This window comes from Lynx rufus, unplaced genomic scaffold (genome assembly GCF_022079265.1).
Source record: "Lynx rufus isolate CCGP_SWC_20201006 ecotype Redwood Valley unplaced genomic scaffold, mLynRuf1.p SCAF_9, whole genome shotgun sequence".
NCBI lineage: Eukaryota > Metazoa > Chordata > Mammalia > Carnivora > Felidae > Lynx > Lynx rufus.
In genome coordinates, this window is record NW_025814897.1 from 100,488,081 (window position 1) to 100,505,653 (window position 17,573).

General features: G+C 37.9%; 2 protein-coding genes across 3 annotated transcripts; one reads left to right on the plus strand and one right to left on the minus strand.

Moving 5' to 3' along the window:
- The first annotated feature begins 8,924 nt into the window (after positions 1–8,924).
- On the plus strand, positions 8,925–10,388 carry LOC124505242 (olfactory receptor 4C12). 2 transcript variants are annotated; one of them, XM_047071123.1, is made up of 2 exons: positions 8,925–9,833; positions 10,371–10,388. In XM_047071123.1, the coding sequence occupies exons 1-2, from the start codon at positions 8,925–8,927 to the stop codon at positions 10,386–10,388; spliced, it is 927 nt and encodes a 308-aa protein (XP_046927079.1). The 2 variants fall into 2 exon arrangements, with proteins under 2 accessions (XP_046927079.1, XP_046927078.1); XM_047071122.1 differs by lacking the exon at positions 10,371–10,388 and having other exon boundaries at positions 8,925–9,854.
- Positions 10,389–16,105: 5,717 nt separating this feature from the next.
- LOC124505220 (olfactory receptor 4C46) lies at positions 16,106–17,038 on the minus strand. Its single transcript, XM_047071094.1, has one exon. It carries the CDS (start codon positions 17,033–17,035, stop codon positions 16,106–16,108), a length of 930 nt encoding a protein of 309 aa, XP_046927050.1. The 5' UTR covers positions 17,036–17,038.
- Between the last annotated feature and the right edge of the window lie 535 nt (positions 17,039–17,573).

The window sequence follows — 17,573 nt, forward strand, 5'->3', positions numbered from 1 at the left end:
TCCTTGTAATTCCAAAATCTTTCTATGAATACTTGATCTTGTGACTAAAAAACCTGACAGTAATGTTGGGAGTCCTTGAAACGGTTGTAGGAGTAAAGGAAATGTGTTTACAATGAGAACTGACCAATAATAAATTTGTGTCACTCTTCTAGGTATGGTATTTCATACAATACTTACATAATCCCCATGAAGAAGGTATTAATAATTCTCTTATGTGTAGGAAGTTGATGCTCACTGTGAGCATCACTTGGTCAAGATCAGAAAAGCTAATATTTGGTAGAGCTTGGGTTTAAATACAAATGGATCTAATTCTAAGCCTGAGCTCTAACAATTATGCTACGGTAGCAATTAGACACTAACTCTGTCATGTGTCTCATGTACTAGGAATGATAGGCAAGGGGGTTCTGATTCAGACCATGGTGGATTAGTTGGAGGCTCTAGTTCTAGTGGTAGGCATTACACATTCCTCAGACAAATCCTATGTGCAGCAGTGACCATAAGAAGAGCCACAGAGAAAGGAGAAATTTTTTTCTTCCTTTCCTGTCTTTGGCCCTAATCTGGGAGATCTGCCCGGGTATTATCTTGAAAATGTTATTTCTGGAAATTTACTTATGCCTGCAGAATAGAAGAAGGAAGACCAAGCAGATGTTAAGACTTAGGACCAGGGACATCCTCTACACAAATGGGACATGGTAGGGTCCTAGAGAAATAATACTCCAAAGACATGAACCTGGGTATGATACCCAATTCTATTTACTATGAGATTTTGTGCATGTCACTTCACTTACTAGAGCCTATAAAACAGCCCTAAATAAATTGGAATTATTGGGAAAAATACTGAAAGATTGCATATAAAAATCATCCAACTAGTGTGTTATGCATAGAAAATAGTTGGAAAATATTTTTATGAAAGGAGAGAAAGTTTTGCATTTTTTACTACTATGATACTATTGGCTATTATTTATTGAATCCTGGCTAAGCTGTGTGATCTTGGCTATGTTACTCACCTTCTCTGTGCCTCAGTTTCCTTTTCTGAAAATTAGAGATAATATCTCATAAAGTTTTTATGAGGACCAAAATAGTCACTGAGGGGGACATGGGATTAAGGGTGAATATTTTTCAGGATGGGAGAACCTTGATCATGTTTAAATGCCAGGGACAGAGCTAAGAGAGATAGAGAAGGGTGGGGATAGGAGAGGCAGAGAGAGATTGATTACAGATACAGGAGCAAAGGGAGAGTAGTTGGTGGAGGAACAGTAGGTTGGACAGACACTCACCCAGAGCGGGTATTTCCTTGCTTCTTTCTTTCTAGTAAAACACCATTTCCTCTGCTGTTAGGTGACCAGGTGTTTGGGGGGGGTGGGGAAGTGTGGTCCATTCCTTGGCCATGGATGTGAATCTGGATTAGTCTAAAGCAATTATGGTAATGCTCTTCTCTTTTGGACAAGAATTTTAATCCCATTTGGTCTTCAGCTCTAGATCTCACTCCACGTGAATATATATCAATACTTTTCATAAAGTTTAAGTTTTGGTGGTGGTAGGAGATAAAATAACCAAATTTGAGCATGATTGTGAAAACATTAATACATATTGATCAAATTGCGTTTGTTCCAAGAAAGAAAGATGGTTTTAGTTTTAAAAATGTAATCAATATAATTTATCACCTTAGTAGAATAAGTGAGAAAATATGCAGAATTATTTCAATAGATGTGGGAAAAATGTGATAAAATTAATGACTGTGATAAAATTAATGACTGTTTTAGATTAGAATCTTCAGCAAATACTAGAGATTTATAAATCCTCCAAATGGCGGTACTTGGGCAGGAAGAAAAAAGGATGAAGAAAAAAAATGAACTGAGCCTCAGACACCTGTGGAACACCAGCAAGAGTACCAACAGGTGCATAATGGGAATGCCAGAAGGAGAGAAGAGAAAGAAGCAGAAAGCGTATTTGAAGAAATAGTGGCTTGTATCTTCCTAGAGCGTTAATCTACAATTCAAAATACACTAAAGTCAAAGTAGGGTAAACTCAGAGTTATGAGATCACAGTCAAATGACCAGAATCCAAGGACAATGAGAAAACCTTGAAAGCAGCAAGAGGGAGGCAACTCACCATGTACAAGGGAATTCTCATTGACATGAACAGCTGATTGCTCATCAGAAATGGTGGGGTCAGAAGACAATGGGATTATACATTCAAAGTGCTGTCAACTAAGAGTTCTATATTTAATAAAAGTTCCCTTTAAAAATGAAGGAGAAAACTAAGCAATTCTGAGATAAACAGAAGTGGAAGGGTCTCATCACTAGCAGACTTGCTTTGCAAGAAATACTGAAGGGGTCCTTCAGGCTGAAATGAAGTGGCACTAGGCAGTAACTTGAATCTTCATGAAGAAATCGAGAGCTCTGGTAAAGGTAACTACATAGGTAAGTATTAAAGATGCACTTTGTATGGCAATAACAACACAAAGAAGGAGGGAAGGAATAGAGCTACATAGGAGCAAAGTTCTTATGCAGTATTGCAATTACTATTCTTTTAATCTGAAACTATATTAAAATTAAAATGAACTGTATTAAAATTAAAACTGTATTGCTATAACTTAAGATGTTAATTATATTCCCCAGAGAAAGCAAAATAACTTAGTTATAAAAATAGTTCAGTTAAAAAAATAACTGAAAATAAGGTAAAAGAAGCAATAAGAGAATTAAAATAGAAAACTATGAAATATCCAGTTAGCCCCAAAAAAGCAGTAATGGAAGAATAAAGAAATAAAAAAGGACAATAGAAAACCAATGGCAAAATAGATGTAAATTCTATCTTATCAGTAATGACATAAAACATACATTTTAGAACTCCAATTAAAAGGCAGAGATGCACATTACAGTTGCAAATATATGATCTAAATACAGTTAACCCTTGACCTACATGGGTTGGAACTGTGTGGGTCCACTTATAGGCAGATTTTTTTCAATACAGTACATTTCATAAATGTATTTTCCCATTCTTATGATTTTATCAATAACATTTTCTGTAGCTTACCTTTTTAAGAGCACAGTATATAATACATATAACATACAAAATATGTGTTAATGGACTATGTTGCCAATAAGGCTTTTAGTCAACAGTAGGCTCTTGGTAGTTAAGTTTTCAGGGAGTCAAAAGTTATACATGTTTTTTTGATCATGTGGGGAGGGGGTCAGTGTCTCTAACACCCAACTTTGTTCAAGGATTCAACTGTATACTTTGTTGGTAAGAGACATACTTTAGACTCGTAGACACAAATGAGTGGGAAGTGAAAGTATGGAAAATGTATACCATACAAATGGTAATCAAATGAGAGCTAAAGTGGTTATAGTTCATCTTATATAAGACTTTGAGATATAAATTATTACTAGAGACCAAGACAGGCACTTAATAATAACGAAATAGTCTATCTGGATATAATAATTATAGATTTATGTGCAGCTAACAACAGAGCCCCAGAATTCATGAACACATATGTAATACTGACGCAATAGAAAGACTATATAGACAATTCAACAATAATAGTAGGGGACTTCAGTATCCCACTTTCAATAATGGCTAGTCAGGACACCACAAGTTCAACAAACAAACAGAAGACGTCATGCTATAGATCAACTACACCTAACAGATACCTAATAGAACACTTCAACAACAGCAAACTATAAATTCTTCTCAGCTTCACATGGAACATTCTTTAGGTTGGGCCATATGTGAGCCCATAAAATAAGACTTAAGAAATTTAAAAGTATTGATCATACAAAGTATATTCTCTGACCACAGTGTAATGAAATTGAAAATCACAAAAGGAAGAAATTTGGGAACTTTACAAACATGTGGAAACTATACAACATACTCCCAAGTGACCAATGGGTCAAAGAGGAAATCGTGAGGAAAATTAGAAAATACTTTGAGATGAATGAAAATGAAAATGCTACATACTGCGACCTATGGGGTGCTTCTGAATCAGTGATTAGTGGGAAATTTGTACCTGTACATACCTATATTAAAAAAGAAGAAACGTCTCAAATCAATAATCTAACTTTTGCCCTTAAGACACTTGAAAAAGAAGAGCAAACTAAAACCAAAGCAAACAGAAGGAAATAACAAAGATTAGAGCAGAAACAAATGAAATAAAGAAGATAGAGAATAGAAAAACAAACAAAACCAAAAGTGGGGTCTTTGAAAAGATCACCAGAATGACAAACCTTTAGCTAGACTGATTTAATAAAAAAGAGAGAGAGACTGAAATAACTAAAGTCAGGAATGAAAGAGGGGACATTACTATCAACCTTACATAAATAAAAAATATTATAAGGGAATCCTATGAACAGTTCTATGCCAACAATATATAATTTAGATGAAATGAACAAATTCTTAGACACGAACTACTGACTTGAGTGAAATAGGTGATCTGAATATATTTCTAACAAGTAAAGAGATTGGATTATAATAAAAAAAATTCCACAAAGGGAAAAACAGGCCAGGATGGCTTCACTTTGAAGTGAATTTTATCAAATCCTTCACAAACTTCAAAAAATTGGAGAAGAGAGAACACATTCTATGATAGTAGTATTACCCTAGTATCAATAGTAGACAATGACATCACAAGAAAACTGTAACCAACATCTCTTATGTACATAGACACAAAAATCCTCAACAAAAATACTACTAAAACTGAATCCGGTAGTCTATAAAAAGAATTATACCAAAAACAATTGAGATTTATCCCAGGAATGCAAGGTTGGTTCAATATATGAAAATTGATCAGTGTAATACAACTGAAGTAAGGGAAGAGGGGACATAGTGCTCAGTAATGATAGCTGCTATTACTATTTTTCCCAGTCTGCCATCTACTGCCTAGCTGTATGTTTAAATACAGCAGCAGCTTCAATTCTCATAAGTGATTCAATTCTCATAATGGTATGTGTTTGCAAGATGGCAGAATATATTTGGCTGTTCCAATCTCCACTGTCCTGAGGATACTATGTATGATGAAAATTTAAAGATATCTGTTTTCCTAGGTAAGGCTTCTTTTATCAAATGGCCAGCAGAATTACTAGATTTCTAGAAAGTCTTTGAAAAGGCATACAAATCTATTTTTTTAGATTTCTATATCAGACAAGTTGGACAAGGATTTTAACCTCCATTTGGTCTCCAACTCTAGATCTCACTCTGCCTGAAAATATATCAAGTCCCAAGGTTCTTACAAACAGAGTATATCCTTATGTGTTTATAGTACAGTTGAGAGATTAACTCGGTATCTCAACCTCCTGTGGTGACCTCAGCCAAGGAGGAGATTTCCTCAGGGATATGCAATCTAAACAAAATCCCATGTTATTTTTACAGCAGTTAGAATCCTTCATGTTCCACTTGGTGATACCCAAGGGTGTGGAGGAGGAGTGCTTTATCATATAATTTTCTAGACCAGGAATGTAGGCTGTTATTACATAAATTTAAGTGCAGGGAAAAGAGCCATTCAAATAAAGATGTGTTGTTCATGGATGAATTCTCCCAAATATCTATTTGTAAGGCAAAATCTTTAAAAAACAGGGATAATTAATTCCTGAGAGAGCAAAGCCTTACATGGAAAGAGAGTTCCTTTGATGTTCTCAGTATCATCTCTAAACGTTATGATTCAAGAGGAAGCTCTTCTCTTATTTTAAGGGCAGAATAAGAGGGGGATGTTAAATGATAGAAATATTTGTGTCTTTCATTCTGTAACCTGAGAGCCAGGTGCTGAAGATCAGAAGATTCACTTTAGTACCTAAGGACTTTGGATTCCAAATCCTATGTAGCATTTTATTTTCCTTTGACTTGAATTTCTAAGGCATTGGAGCTTTGCAAATGCCATTGTCCAGTCAGTGGGGACTTGAGAAATATACATTTATATGGCATGATGTTTGAACAGTTACATATAATGGTTATTTCTTTTTCCTGACTACATTGGGCATTCTCCTTAACTACAGAGGGAAACCATGGTAAGTTAACTAGAATTGCTGATTTTTAATCCAGTTTCTTACATTTCCATTTTCTCTCGAGGGGTTTATAACTAAAATCATTGAAGCATTACTTTCTGATATTTTATGGGGGATCCCTTTGAGATGTTTTAGGATATCTTGCAGAAATATTTGTTCTCACTATATATGGATATATTTATAATACACCAGGGATAAATTTACATTTCATGGATTCTTGAGTCAATTGGTAGGCTTTTGAATATGGGGACAGTGCAGTAGGGCAGCAGGTGGGAGCTGGATGGTCACTGAGGGTTTCCTTCAGGGATAGGGTGCATGGCGTAGTGGTTTGGATAGTCAGAGATTATGTGCAGTCACTCATTTCCTTGAGGCAATGCTCTGATTTTGATAATTTCCAGGGTTGAAAGAGGGGGAGAAATGTTGTAGTGATAGGAGCAGGTATGAGAGGCAACTGAGCAGAAAGAAAGGCAGATGTGAGGTGAAGCTGAGCTAGGGTGTGTGACTTTCACTGTGGTGGTCAAGATAGGTCAGCATGGGAGAGAGAAGAACAACGTTAGGATTCTCTTTCTTGAAGGAAATCTTCAGCCCCAGAACTGAGATCCATAAGGAGAATTCATTAATATGTAAGATCTGCAAGAAATAATGTACCTCCTGCTGTGTTTGGAAAACTATGCTAAACTCCAGGCTTAAGGGCACTTTTTTTTTTTTCTTAAGGGCACTTTTATTCTGATTCTGTTCAACTTTCTTGGATTTTGTTCTAACTAGGTAAGACGTTATTTCTGCTATCATGGATGTAATCCCAACGATATGATAGAATTTTTGCATCCCTAACTCAGCCCATTTTCATTGAGATCCAGGACAGGTTTTGCTAAAGATAAGAGATGAAAGTTAATTCTCTTTGTCACCTTATGGTGATTTTTCCTCGTACATTCATCTCAAGGCATCTTAAGGGAGGCAAGACGTGATGGTGGGAAAAAAAGTCACTGTATTGGGCCTTAGAAGACTTTTTCTTGTGGTCTGATACTAATCAATTAGCTGTTTTCTTGGACTTCAGTGTCCTCATCCTTAAAGAGCATATATGTTGATAAAATACAAGGTACTGGAACATTTTCAGTGTACAACAATTCTAGGGTCTTGTCCAATGGACCCTTGAATTCATTAACTTCTGACTCTACATTTCATAGCTTAGCAAAAGAACTGCTATGGAATTTATATGGCCACAGGTGGTGACTTTAGGTACCAACCCACTTGTCCAACCAACCTCTGACATTGGCTGAATCCCAGAAGTAAATCGGATCTGCCCTGGAGGGGCACTTAGTGCCAGACAGACATCCTGGGTATAAAAAGTCTCCCCTGTTTGTTTGTTTTTAATCACTATTACTTTGAGCAAGTCCTTTACCTCTTCTTAAGCAGAGTTTCTTTTTATTTAAAATATGGATAATAGAGTACCTAAGTCATAGCACTGTTGTGAAGATTAAGTGAAAGAATAAATCTCTGCATGCTTTAAGAATGGAGAAAACCGGAGCTATAACAAAAGTTTCCATTTGAAAATGTCTGAGTATGTGGAATTTAAACAAGTTAACAAAGATTTCTGTGCTTGGAGGAAGTTTGGCTGCTTAGGTCCTTACTTTCAATTGCAGTCTGAGGGTTCTTTTATGGAAAATCAGGGTCATCCTGCTAGATCAACACTTCTCTCCATTTCTCATGTATCCCCAAATATGGATTTTAGAGGGTTTGAGTGGTAATAGGTACACTATTGGTCTTTGGACTAAGACAAAGAAAGAAACTGACCTGTGCTTGAGTCCATCAATTAATAGAGGACATCAAACACATCAATTCTGACAAAAGACCAAGTTGTTTTGTTTGTATATTTATTTCCACATGGTATGGAACACAAAGGGGCAGAGGAACATTGTAAAAGGGAATCATTTAAAATATATGCTCAAACTCAAGATTTGCAAGAAACAAATAATAAGGGAAATAGTGATAATGAATGAGTCAAATTTGGAGTTTTCTGTCTGAATTTGATCATAAAACCCAACTTTTGGCCTAGACCTTCAGGAAGCTATCAGAACATATTAGTTCTTGGTTCTCCCAAAGGCCATCTCCTCTAGAAAAGAGTTGGCAATTAGAAGCACACTTAACTTTCTTCTCAAGGGTTCTTGTCCCTGGAAGGATTCTCTGATGCATTGGGCTTCCAGAAGGGAGACTACTATCTTGGGGCTTGGAACTCTAAGGCTAGTGAATGCATTTGTGGGATCATATGGAAGAGGTATCCTTTCCATATATCTTATTATGAACCTTGCCCAATGTGTAACAGGGACAATGTGTCTTACCCTTCACTGCCTTTGTGGTTTAAGAATACATTAAAATACAGAGGATAAAGCAATCTGAAGTCCAGGAATAAGTGAGGATTAATAATAGCAAAACTTAGCTTTAAATACTATATTGAAGTTTAATTGAGTGCCCACTAAGAGCAGTTTTTTAAAAAGTTTGTTTGTTTGTTTATTTATTTATTTTGGTGTGTGTATGTGTGTGCATGCGTGTGTGTGTGTGTGTGTGTGTGTGTGTGTGAGAGAGAGAGAGAGAGAGGCGCAGAGAGAGAGAGGGAGAGAAAAAATCTCAAGCAGGCTCCATACTGTCAGTGCAGAGCCCAACACGGGGCTTAATCTCATGAACTGTGAGCTCATGACCTGAGCCAAAATCAAGACCCAGATGCTTAACCCACTGAGCCATCCAGGCATGCCAAAAGAAGTTTTGAAGTACCTATTCCTAGAGAAGAAAGAGAAGGAATCACTGTGAGATTGTCAGAGTACTGCTAAAAGTCAGAGTTTTGGACTCTTATGATTTTATGGTTCCTTTTCTCTTTCTTTTTATCCCAAAGGTAAAGCATTTATTCCTGGAGTTTTTATCACCCACACCACAGAGATGGAGAATAAAAGAAATGTGACTGAGTTTATTTTAATAGGTCTTACACAGAACCCCAAGATGCAGAATATAGTGTTTCTGGGATTTTTGATTCTATACATGGTAACACTCTCAGGCAACCTGCTCATTGTGGTTACCATTACCACCACCCAGACTCTGAAGTCCCCCATGTATTTCTTCCTGACTCATCTTTCCTTGATAGACACAATTTATTCTTCTTCTTCAGCTCCTAAGCTGATTGTGGACTCCCTTCACGAGAAGAAAATTATCTCCTTTAATGGGTGTATGGCTCAGGTTTATGCAGAACACATTTTTGGTGCTACTGAGATCATCCTGCTGACAGTGATGGCCTATGATCGCTATGTGGCCATCTGCAGACCTCTGCACTATGCGACTGTCATGAGCCACAGGCTGTGCTTTCTTCTGCTGGGAGTGGCCTGGACTGGAGGATTTCTCCACGCGACCATTCAGATACTCTTTACAGTCTGGCTGCCCTTCTGTGGTCCCAATGTCATAGATCATTTCATGTGTGATTTGTACCCTTTATTGAAACTTGTCTGCATGGACACTCACACCCTTGGTCTCTTTGTTGCTGTCAACAGTGGGTTCATCTGTCTTTTAAACTTCCTCCTCTTGGTGGTCTCCTACGTAGTCATTCTATGGTCCCTAAAGAGCTATAGCTTGGAAGGGAGGCGCAAAGCCCTTTCCACCTGTGTCTCTCACATCACAGTAGTTGTCTTATTTTTTGTGCCCTGTATATTTGTGTATCTGCGCCCAGTGACCACTCTGCCCATTGATAAAGCTGTTGCTATCTTTTATACTATGGTGGTTCCAATGTTAAATCCCTTAATCTATACCCTCAGAAATGCTGAGGTAAAAAATGCTATGAGGAAGCTCTGGAGAAAAAAAGTGACTTCAGATAATGATTAAAGAGAATCTTTGAGCATTACCTATAGAAGTAATAGAGGTAACCTAGTTCAAGCCTCTTGATTTATAATTGAAGACATCAACTCTTAATAAGGAGTTGGATAACACTTGCAGGTAGCCACTTAAGTGCAGAGCTAAGACTAGGACTGGAATCCAGACTTACTGTCTCCCATCCCACACTCTTGTCATCACGACATACTGCTTCTTTTTTTTTTTTTAATTTTTTTTTTCAACGTTTATTTATTTTTGGGACAGAGAGAGACAGAGCATGAACGGGGGAGGGGCAGAGAGAGAGGGAGACACAGAATCGGAAACAGGCTCCAGGCTCTGAGCCATCAGCCCAGAGCCTGACGCGGGGCTCGAACTCACGGACCGCGAGATCGTGACCTGGCTGAAGTCGGACGCTTAACCGACTGCGCCACCCAGGCGCCCCACGACATACTGCTTCTTAATCCATAAATATTTACCTATTACTTGGAAATCTCAAATATCTGTAGTAGCTAAAGGATATGCATCTAGAATATTGGATTGGATTAAAATAATCTGATGTGACATGGAGATATTGGTTACTACTGATTTTTGCAAATAACAAGTTTAATGATACTCCTTTACTTTGGACTTTGGCATCAGTATAAATTCTTTTGTGAATTTTTTTGTTCATTAAGTCTTGGTTGTACGGCAAAAAGAGATACTATTTATGAAATGTCTATAAAACTGGTGTCGTATTAGGTATTTTCCATATTGTATCACTCAGGGTTCAATTAGGACACAGATCACACAGTAATTTGAACAGGAAAGTTTATGTACAATTATTCATTGTATCAGAACATTAACTGGAAAGGGCTAGTGAGTACACTAAACAATGCCCTGGTACTGGTAAATGAGTATCAATGGAAGGAATACATTTAGAAGGTGGAATCCCTCCCCAAGGCTGGGATTCCAGTCTTTTGGAGAATGATTACTTGTTGCCCATTGGACGGTGAAGTTCACTAGGTTGCCTTGGTCCAGAACTAGTTCATGGTAGCTGGAGAATGAAAGGCAAAAAAAGGGACTGGCAAGCTGGAGCCTCCCGCTGGGAATTGGTAGCTTGAGGCAGGCGAACAAGGGACTATGGTCTGGACTGGCAAGTAGGAAACAACAAACAACCCTCTAAAGTGAAAATGGACCAAGATTGGTGGAAAACACCCCACTGTGGTGCAGATCAACTGACTTGAGAACCTGATCTCTGGGGTACCTATGAGATTCACTGGAATCTGCCTGCAGAGGTTGCACTGAAACTCATTTGGATTCCGTCCATGGAGGTGGCTGTGTCAGCACCACTAGATGTCTCTCCAGCCCCCTCCCCCAAGCACACACTGTTGGAAGCTATATAGTCAGAGCAAGGTGAGATGAGAAGCATATCCAAGGACTCATTACCCAGAACAATGCCAATAAGTTTTTCCCCTATGTTTTCTTCTAGCAGTTTTGTGGTTTCAGGTCTTATGTATAAGTCTTTAATCCCTTTTGAGTTGGTTTGTGTGTATGGCACAAGATAAAGGTCCAATTTCATTCTTTGGCATGTGAATACCCAGTTAAAAAAAAAAAACTTTAAAAAAATGTTTATTTATTTTTGAAAGAGAGCACAAGTGGGGGAGGGGCAGAGAGCCAAAGCAGGCTCCATGCTGTCAGCACAAAGCCCGCTGTGGGGCTTGAACCCACCAGCTGTGAGATCATGACCTGAGTTGAAGTTCAATGTTTAACTGACTGACCCACCTAGACACCCCTCCTAGTACCACTGTTTGAAGGACTGTCCTTTCCCCAACGAGTAGTCTTTTTTTTTTTTAATTTAATGTTTATTTTTGAGAGGGAGAGAGACAGAGACAGAGCATTAATGGGGGGAGGGGCAGAGAGAGAGAGGGAGAGGCAGAGAGAAAGGGAGGGATAAGTAGGCTCCAAGCTCTGAGCTATCAGCACAGAGCATGATGTGGAGCTAGAAACCATGAACCATGAGATCATGACCTGAGCCGAAGTCAGATGCTTAACTGACTGAGCCATCCAGGCGCCCCTTTAATGAATAGTCTTGATACCCTTGCCAAATATTAATTGGCTATATATGTAAGGGTTTATTTCTGGGCACTCAATTCTATTCCATTTATCTAGGTGTCTGTTTTTGTTCCAGTATCATACTGTTTAGAGTACTAGAGATATGAAACAGAGTAGTTGAAATCAGGAAGTGGAAGTGTGATGCCTCTAGCTTTGTCTTCTTTCTCAGGATTGCTTTGGCTATTTAGGGTCTTTGGTGGTTCCAGATATATTTTAGGATTGTTTTTTTCTACTTCTGTGACAAATGCCATTTGACTTTTGATAGACATTTTTATTGAACCTATGGATGACTTTGGGTAAATAAACATTTTATTATTACTTTTTCCAATCTATGAACATGGGATATCTTTCCATTTACTTCTGTCTTTTTCAGTTTCTTTAATCAGTATCTTATAGTTCTCAATATGGAGATTTTTCACTTACTAATTACATTTATTCCTAAGTATTTTATTCTTTTTGATGCTATTGTAAATGGAATTATTTTCTTCATTTCCTTTTTGTATAGTTTATTGTTAGTGTAAAGAAATGTAAATAATTTTTGTGTGTATCTTGCATCTTTAGTGAATTCACTTTTTAGTTTTAATTTTGTGTGTGTGTGTGTGTGTGTGTGTGTGTATGTGTGTGTGTGTGTAAGTTTTAGGGTTTTCTCTATATATGACCATGTCATTTACAAAGAGATAATTTTACTTCTTTCTTTCCAATTTGGATGCCTTTATTTATTTATTTATTTAGTCTGATGGTTCTTGCTAATACTTTTAGTACTATGTTAAATAGAAGTGGCATAGGCTTCCTTGCCTTGTACTGGATCTTAGAGGAAAAGCTGTCAGTTTTCCCCCATTGATTATCATATTAGCTGTGGGCTTTTCGTAAATGGCCTTTTTGTGTATATGTTGAGGAAATTTCCTTCTAAATCTATTTTGTTGAGATCACCTTTTTAGCATGGAAGATTGTTGAACATAATGACAGATATGTTGAATATAAATACATTTTGTGTCTCTATTGAGATCATCATGTGGTTTTAATGTGGTATCACATTGATTTATTTGCATATTTTAAACTAAACTTGCATCCCAGGGGTTAATCCCACTTGGTCATCATGTGTAATCTTTTGAATGTGTTGAGTTCATTTTGCTGAGATATAATTCTTGACTGATAAAATTTATGAGTCTTGGCATGTCTGAGAATGTATTTCTTTTATTCTTACTTTTGCATTCTATATTGCATGATACAGAATTAGTGGTTTTAGTTTTTCCCTTGAGAACATTAAAGATTTTTTCATTAACTCCCAGTTTCTAGTTTTGCTAACAAAATTCTGTTGCTAGTCTGATTTTTTATTTCTTAGATAGCCTGTTTTTATTTTATAGATTTGTATCCTATTGAATTTCTAATACACCAATTGACATTATTAGAGTTCTATTTTAGAATCTGTTTTTTTTGTTTGTTTGTTTTCTTTCTAAGAATCAAAATGGCTATTTGATAGACCATGAAGACCACCCATAGGTGAAGTAACACTCTCCATAGATGATATCTAACACTTTTATGGCTTTAATTGCCATCTGTATGCTCATGGTTCCTACATTTCTGTGGCCTACATCTTTCTGATATCAGAAACATATACAGTATTTAATTGTACATTGTTACGTAAACGTCATTCAACACATTAAAAAACATTCATCTTTTCTCTGTTCCACCCATCTGGTAATCTACACTAGAAACTGGGTGTCATCCATGACTTCTCTCTCAAATCTTCATCCTAAATCAAGTCCTTTTGTTTATAGTCCTAAATAGGTCTTGAACCCTTTTCTCTCTCTCTGTGTTAGTCTGGGTTCCCTAGATGCAGACTCTGAGATGGGGATTTTTATGAAAATGACTCATATGGTGAAGGGTTGAGGGAAACTGACTATAGTAGGGGAAGAAAGAATGTGGTCCCAACTGGAGCTTGGCTTCAGGCTGGAGCCATGGGAGCTCTGGGGTATATGTTGTAATACAGGACTGGTTCTACCTTGAGTCAAAAGAACCAGCCTTTTTTTTTTTTTTTTTACCCTTGTTCCTATCATTCATTGGAATAGAATGGACCCACTGGTGGGTCCTGGAATGATGACTCTGTGGACTGTTAGCAACCCCACCACACAGCATCAGGGGCACGGGTGCACAGGCCCAGTGCAGGGGAGTGGAGATGGACACAGTCGTGTCTGCCATCTTCATCCTCACTGGCACCACCAGTGTTCAGGCTTCCATCCTTTCATAACCAAATCATCTCTGTTACCTCTAATTGCTCTCCCGTTGCCAGTCTTATCTCCTTCAGCCCATTTCCCACACTCTAGCTAGAGTTACCATTCTAAAACTCAAATCTAACTGCACCACTCGCTGGCTTCCAAGAACTTCCGATGTTTTTGAATTGATTAGCCATATTGAATTGATCAGGTTTCCTGTGTATTCTTTTCCATGTCCTAGCCTTTGTTATGTATTCTGTCTTCTAGGACACTCTGCCAACCCCATGCCTAGTCACTCTACTGACTGACTTTTTTCCATCCATTGGGTTCTAATTTTAGGTCTTTTCTGTCCGCTGGTTTCTAGTTTTGTGTCTTTTCACTAGGAACCTTCTCCGGACTCTGAAGGTCTTTGTTGTGTGTCCCTCCATTGTGGTTTCATAGCACCCTGTGATCCCACTGTCTTACCATTTATAACACTTGTAATTTTCTGCTTCCTCCTGGGAGTCTTTCATTGGATGCTAAGCTCTGTGGAGGCAGAACCTTGTTCTCCTTTTATTCACCACCGAAGTGCCAGCTGCTATCAACTTGCCTGATATATTTCTTGGGCTCAAAAATATTTGATGATTAATGAAGGGAGGACAAAAGAATGAAGGGAATATGTTTTTCCTGAGATCGCTTTTTGCATAGAAAGAGCCACATATTAAAAAAAAAAGCTTTTAATGATGAAATGGTACCAAAAAGTATACTGATTAACAGAGAAACATAACATAAGCAGGCCACACTCAAAAGATAATAAAATATCACTGAAAGCAGGAGAATATCAAGGTAAACTATTTGCTCATATGCTGAGAACTGTAGTTTCCATTCCTTTCTCATCCTTAGCAGAAGCAGGAGTGAAAACAAATCGAAATTTCCCCAAGAGGTTTAGCCAGAATTCTCCTTAGAGTTGAATCAGATAAAAGCGGGAAAGAATTCCCTAGCCTCTAGTACTACTTTCTTTTTATTTTTGAATTTTTTCATCTTCCTTTATACTCTCATTCATTCATTCATTTGTTCATTCAATATTTATGGTGCATGAGACATGGTGCTATCTTGTAGAAACTATTGTTATGTAGTAGGCAAGTGCTTTACAGAATATGACTGTATAATAAACAGAAGTTTCTGTCTAACATCAACATGGTCTTTGAGTCATTACTCTTTCTGATGGGGTATTAGCATATGAGTGATATGAGCAGTACAAAATTGTTCTGAAGCTTACAAGGGAACTTGGAAACATGGTCTAATCTTCATTACCTACTCCTCAGAGGTTAAATGGCCAATGCTTTTATGGCCCTAAATGTTAAATACCATAATGCTACAGGCAAGACGTGCAAGCAGTTATTAATGAAAAATTATTAGCTTTTTGCTATAGCTAATGAACTTATGTATATATTGTGTCCAGCGCAGTCTCTGGTTCAGTAAATGGTAACTAGTATATTCATCTGATTTTTTGATTATCATTGCCTGTTAACAGCAGTTAAGGACATGATCTGGGAAGTCAGTCAATTCTGATTACTGGCTTTCCAATGTATCCATTTTGGTACCTTCCCCTTTCTATTAGTTTGTTTACCTGTAAAATGGTGATAATAGCCTATACCTCCTTAGACTGTTACAGAGATAATTGCTCAATAACAATACTATTATTTCTTTATTATTGGAAGAAAAGCTTATAAATCCATATATATGGTTGAAGCTAGTAAAACTAAACCCCAAATTGGTAGAATTTTCTGTATATTCAAAGTGGTCCTGGGTTACATTTTTTCTCTTTTCTTGCATCCATTTCAGCTACGCTTAATGCGGATTTTATGATTCATAGTGGGTAATTTATTTCTCCATCCCTTAGGTATTCTTTGCCAAGATCATCCAAAATGTCCTTTTGACCTTTGCTTCCATTGAATCACTGTTGAGCTCCAGGCACATTTATTTCTCCCCTGAAATAGCTTTCCTGCGGCACAATTTACTAATGGCATTTTTCATCTGGGCATTTCTCAAAGTATAGATTAGCGGGTTTAGCATGGGAGTTATAATAGTGTAGAACACTGCCACTGCTTTATCAATAGATAAAGTAGCTGCAGGCCTCATATACACAAATATGCAGGGCACAAAGAATAAGACGACCACCGTGATGTGGGAGGCACAGGTGGAGAGGGCTTTGCGCCTTGCCTCCAAGCTGTGGTTCCTTAGGGAGCGCAGAATGACCACATAGGAGACCATCAAGAGGAGGAAGTTTAACAGACAGATGAATCCACTGTTGGCAGCAACGAAGAGGCCTAGAGTGTGTGTATCAGTGCAGGCAAGATTGAGCAAAGGGTTCAGATCACACATAAAGTGGTCTATGACGTTAGGGCCACAGAAGGGTAATTGGAAGATGAAGAGTATCTGTATAGTTGCATGAAGAAAGCCTCCCACCCACACCACTCCCATTAACAGGCCACACACCCGCCGATTCATGATGGTCATGTAGTGCAATGGCTTGCAGATGGCCACATAGCGGTCATAGGCCATCACAGTAAGCAGGATGCCTTCAGCACCTCCAAAGAAATGTTCTCCAAATATTTGAGTCATGCATCCATTGTATAGGGTAGTCTTCTTTTTATGGAGGGAATCTATGATCAGTTTAGGAGTATTAACAGAGGAATAGCAGGCATCAATAAAGGAGAGATAGGCCAGGAAAAAGTACATGGGAGACCCCAACAATGGGCTGGCAGTGATAGTGACCACAATGAGCATATTACCTACTACAGTGATGGTGTAGATGACAAAAAACACGACAAATATAATTTTTTGCATCTTTGGATTCTCTGTGAGTCCCAGTAGAACAAACTCTGTCACATTGTTCCTCTTCTCCATGCGCTTCACCTGACAGTCACATTACCTGAAAAGAAAACAATTTTTATTAATGCAACCTTGAATTTCTTAAGCTTTCCACTCTAATATATAAAAACTTATTGGATTCTATTCAGTTGTGAGTTCTTTTGAGGTTGTGTATGTGTTGGAAATAAAGATTCTGGGTTCTTGAGAATTAATTCAGATTGCCTCCCAGCTGAACTCTTTGTTAAGATTGTGGACCTGGGGAACATTTGTAAACACACAGGCAGGAGACCACATGTGCACACTTAAATCATCCCAGATGACTGAGAGTCTAAGTCGAAATAGTAGCTTGTACACATTGTAGTAGCCGAGCCTGAAACAGTGGTAGTAGATGGATGTAGTCTACAAATGCAAGCTTTGGAATCCCTTTATCTCTAGGAAATGGGGAACCATGGGAGGTAATTGAGAATATGAGTGGGGGGATGAAGAAGAATGTGAAGGGGGGATCTTGGATATTATTCTCATAAAGATCTTTGTGTGCTTTGGGTGAAATGGACTGAGGTTCGGAGAAGAGGTG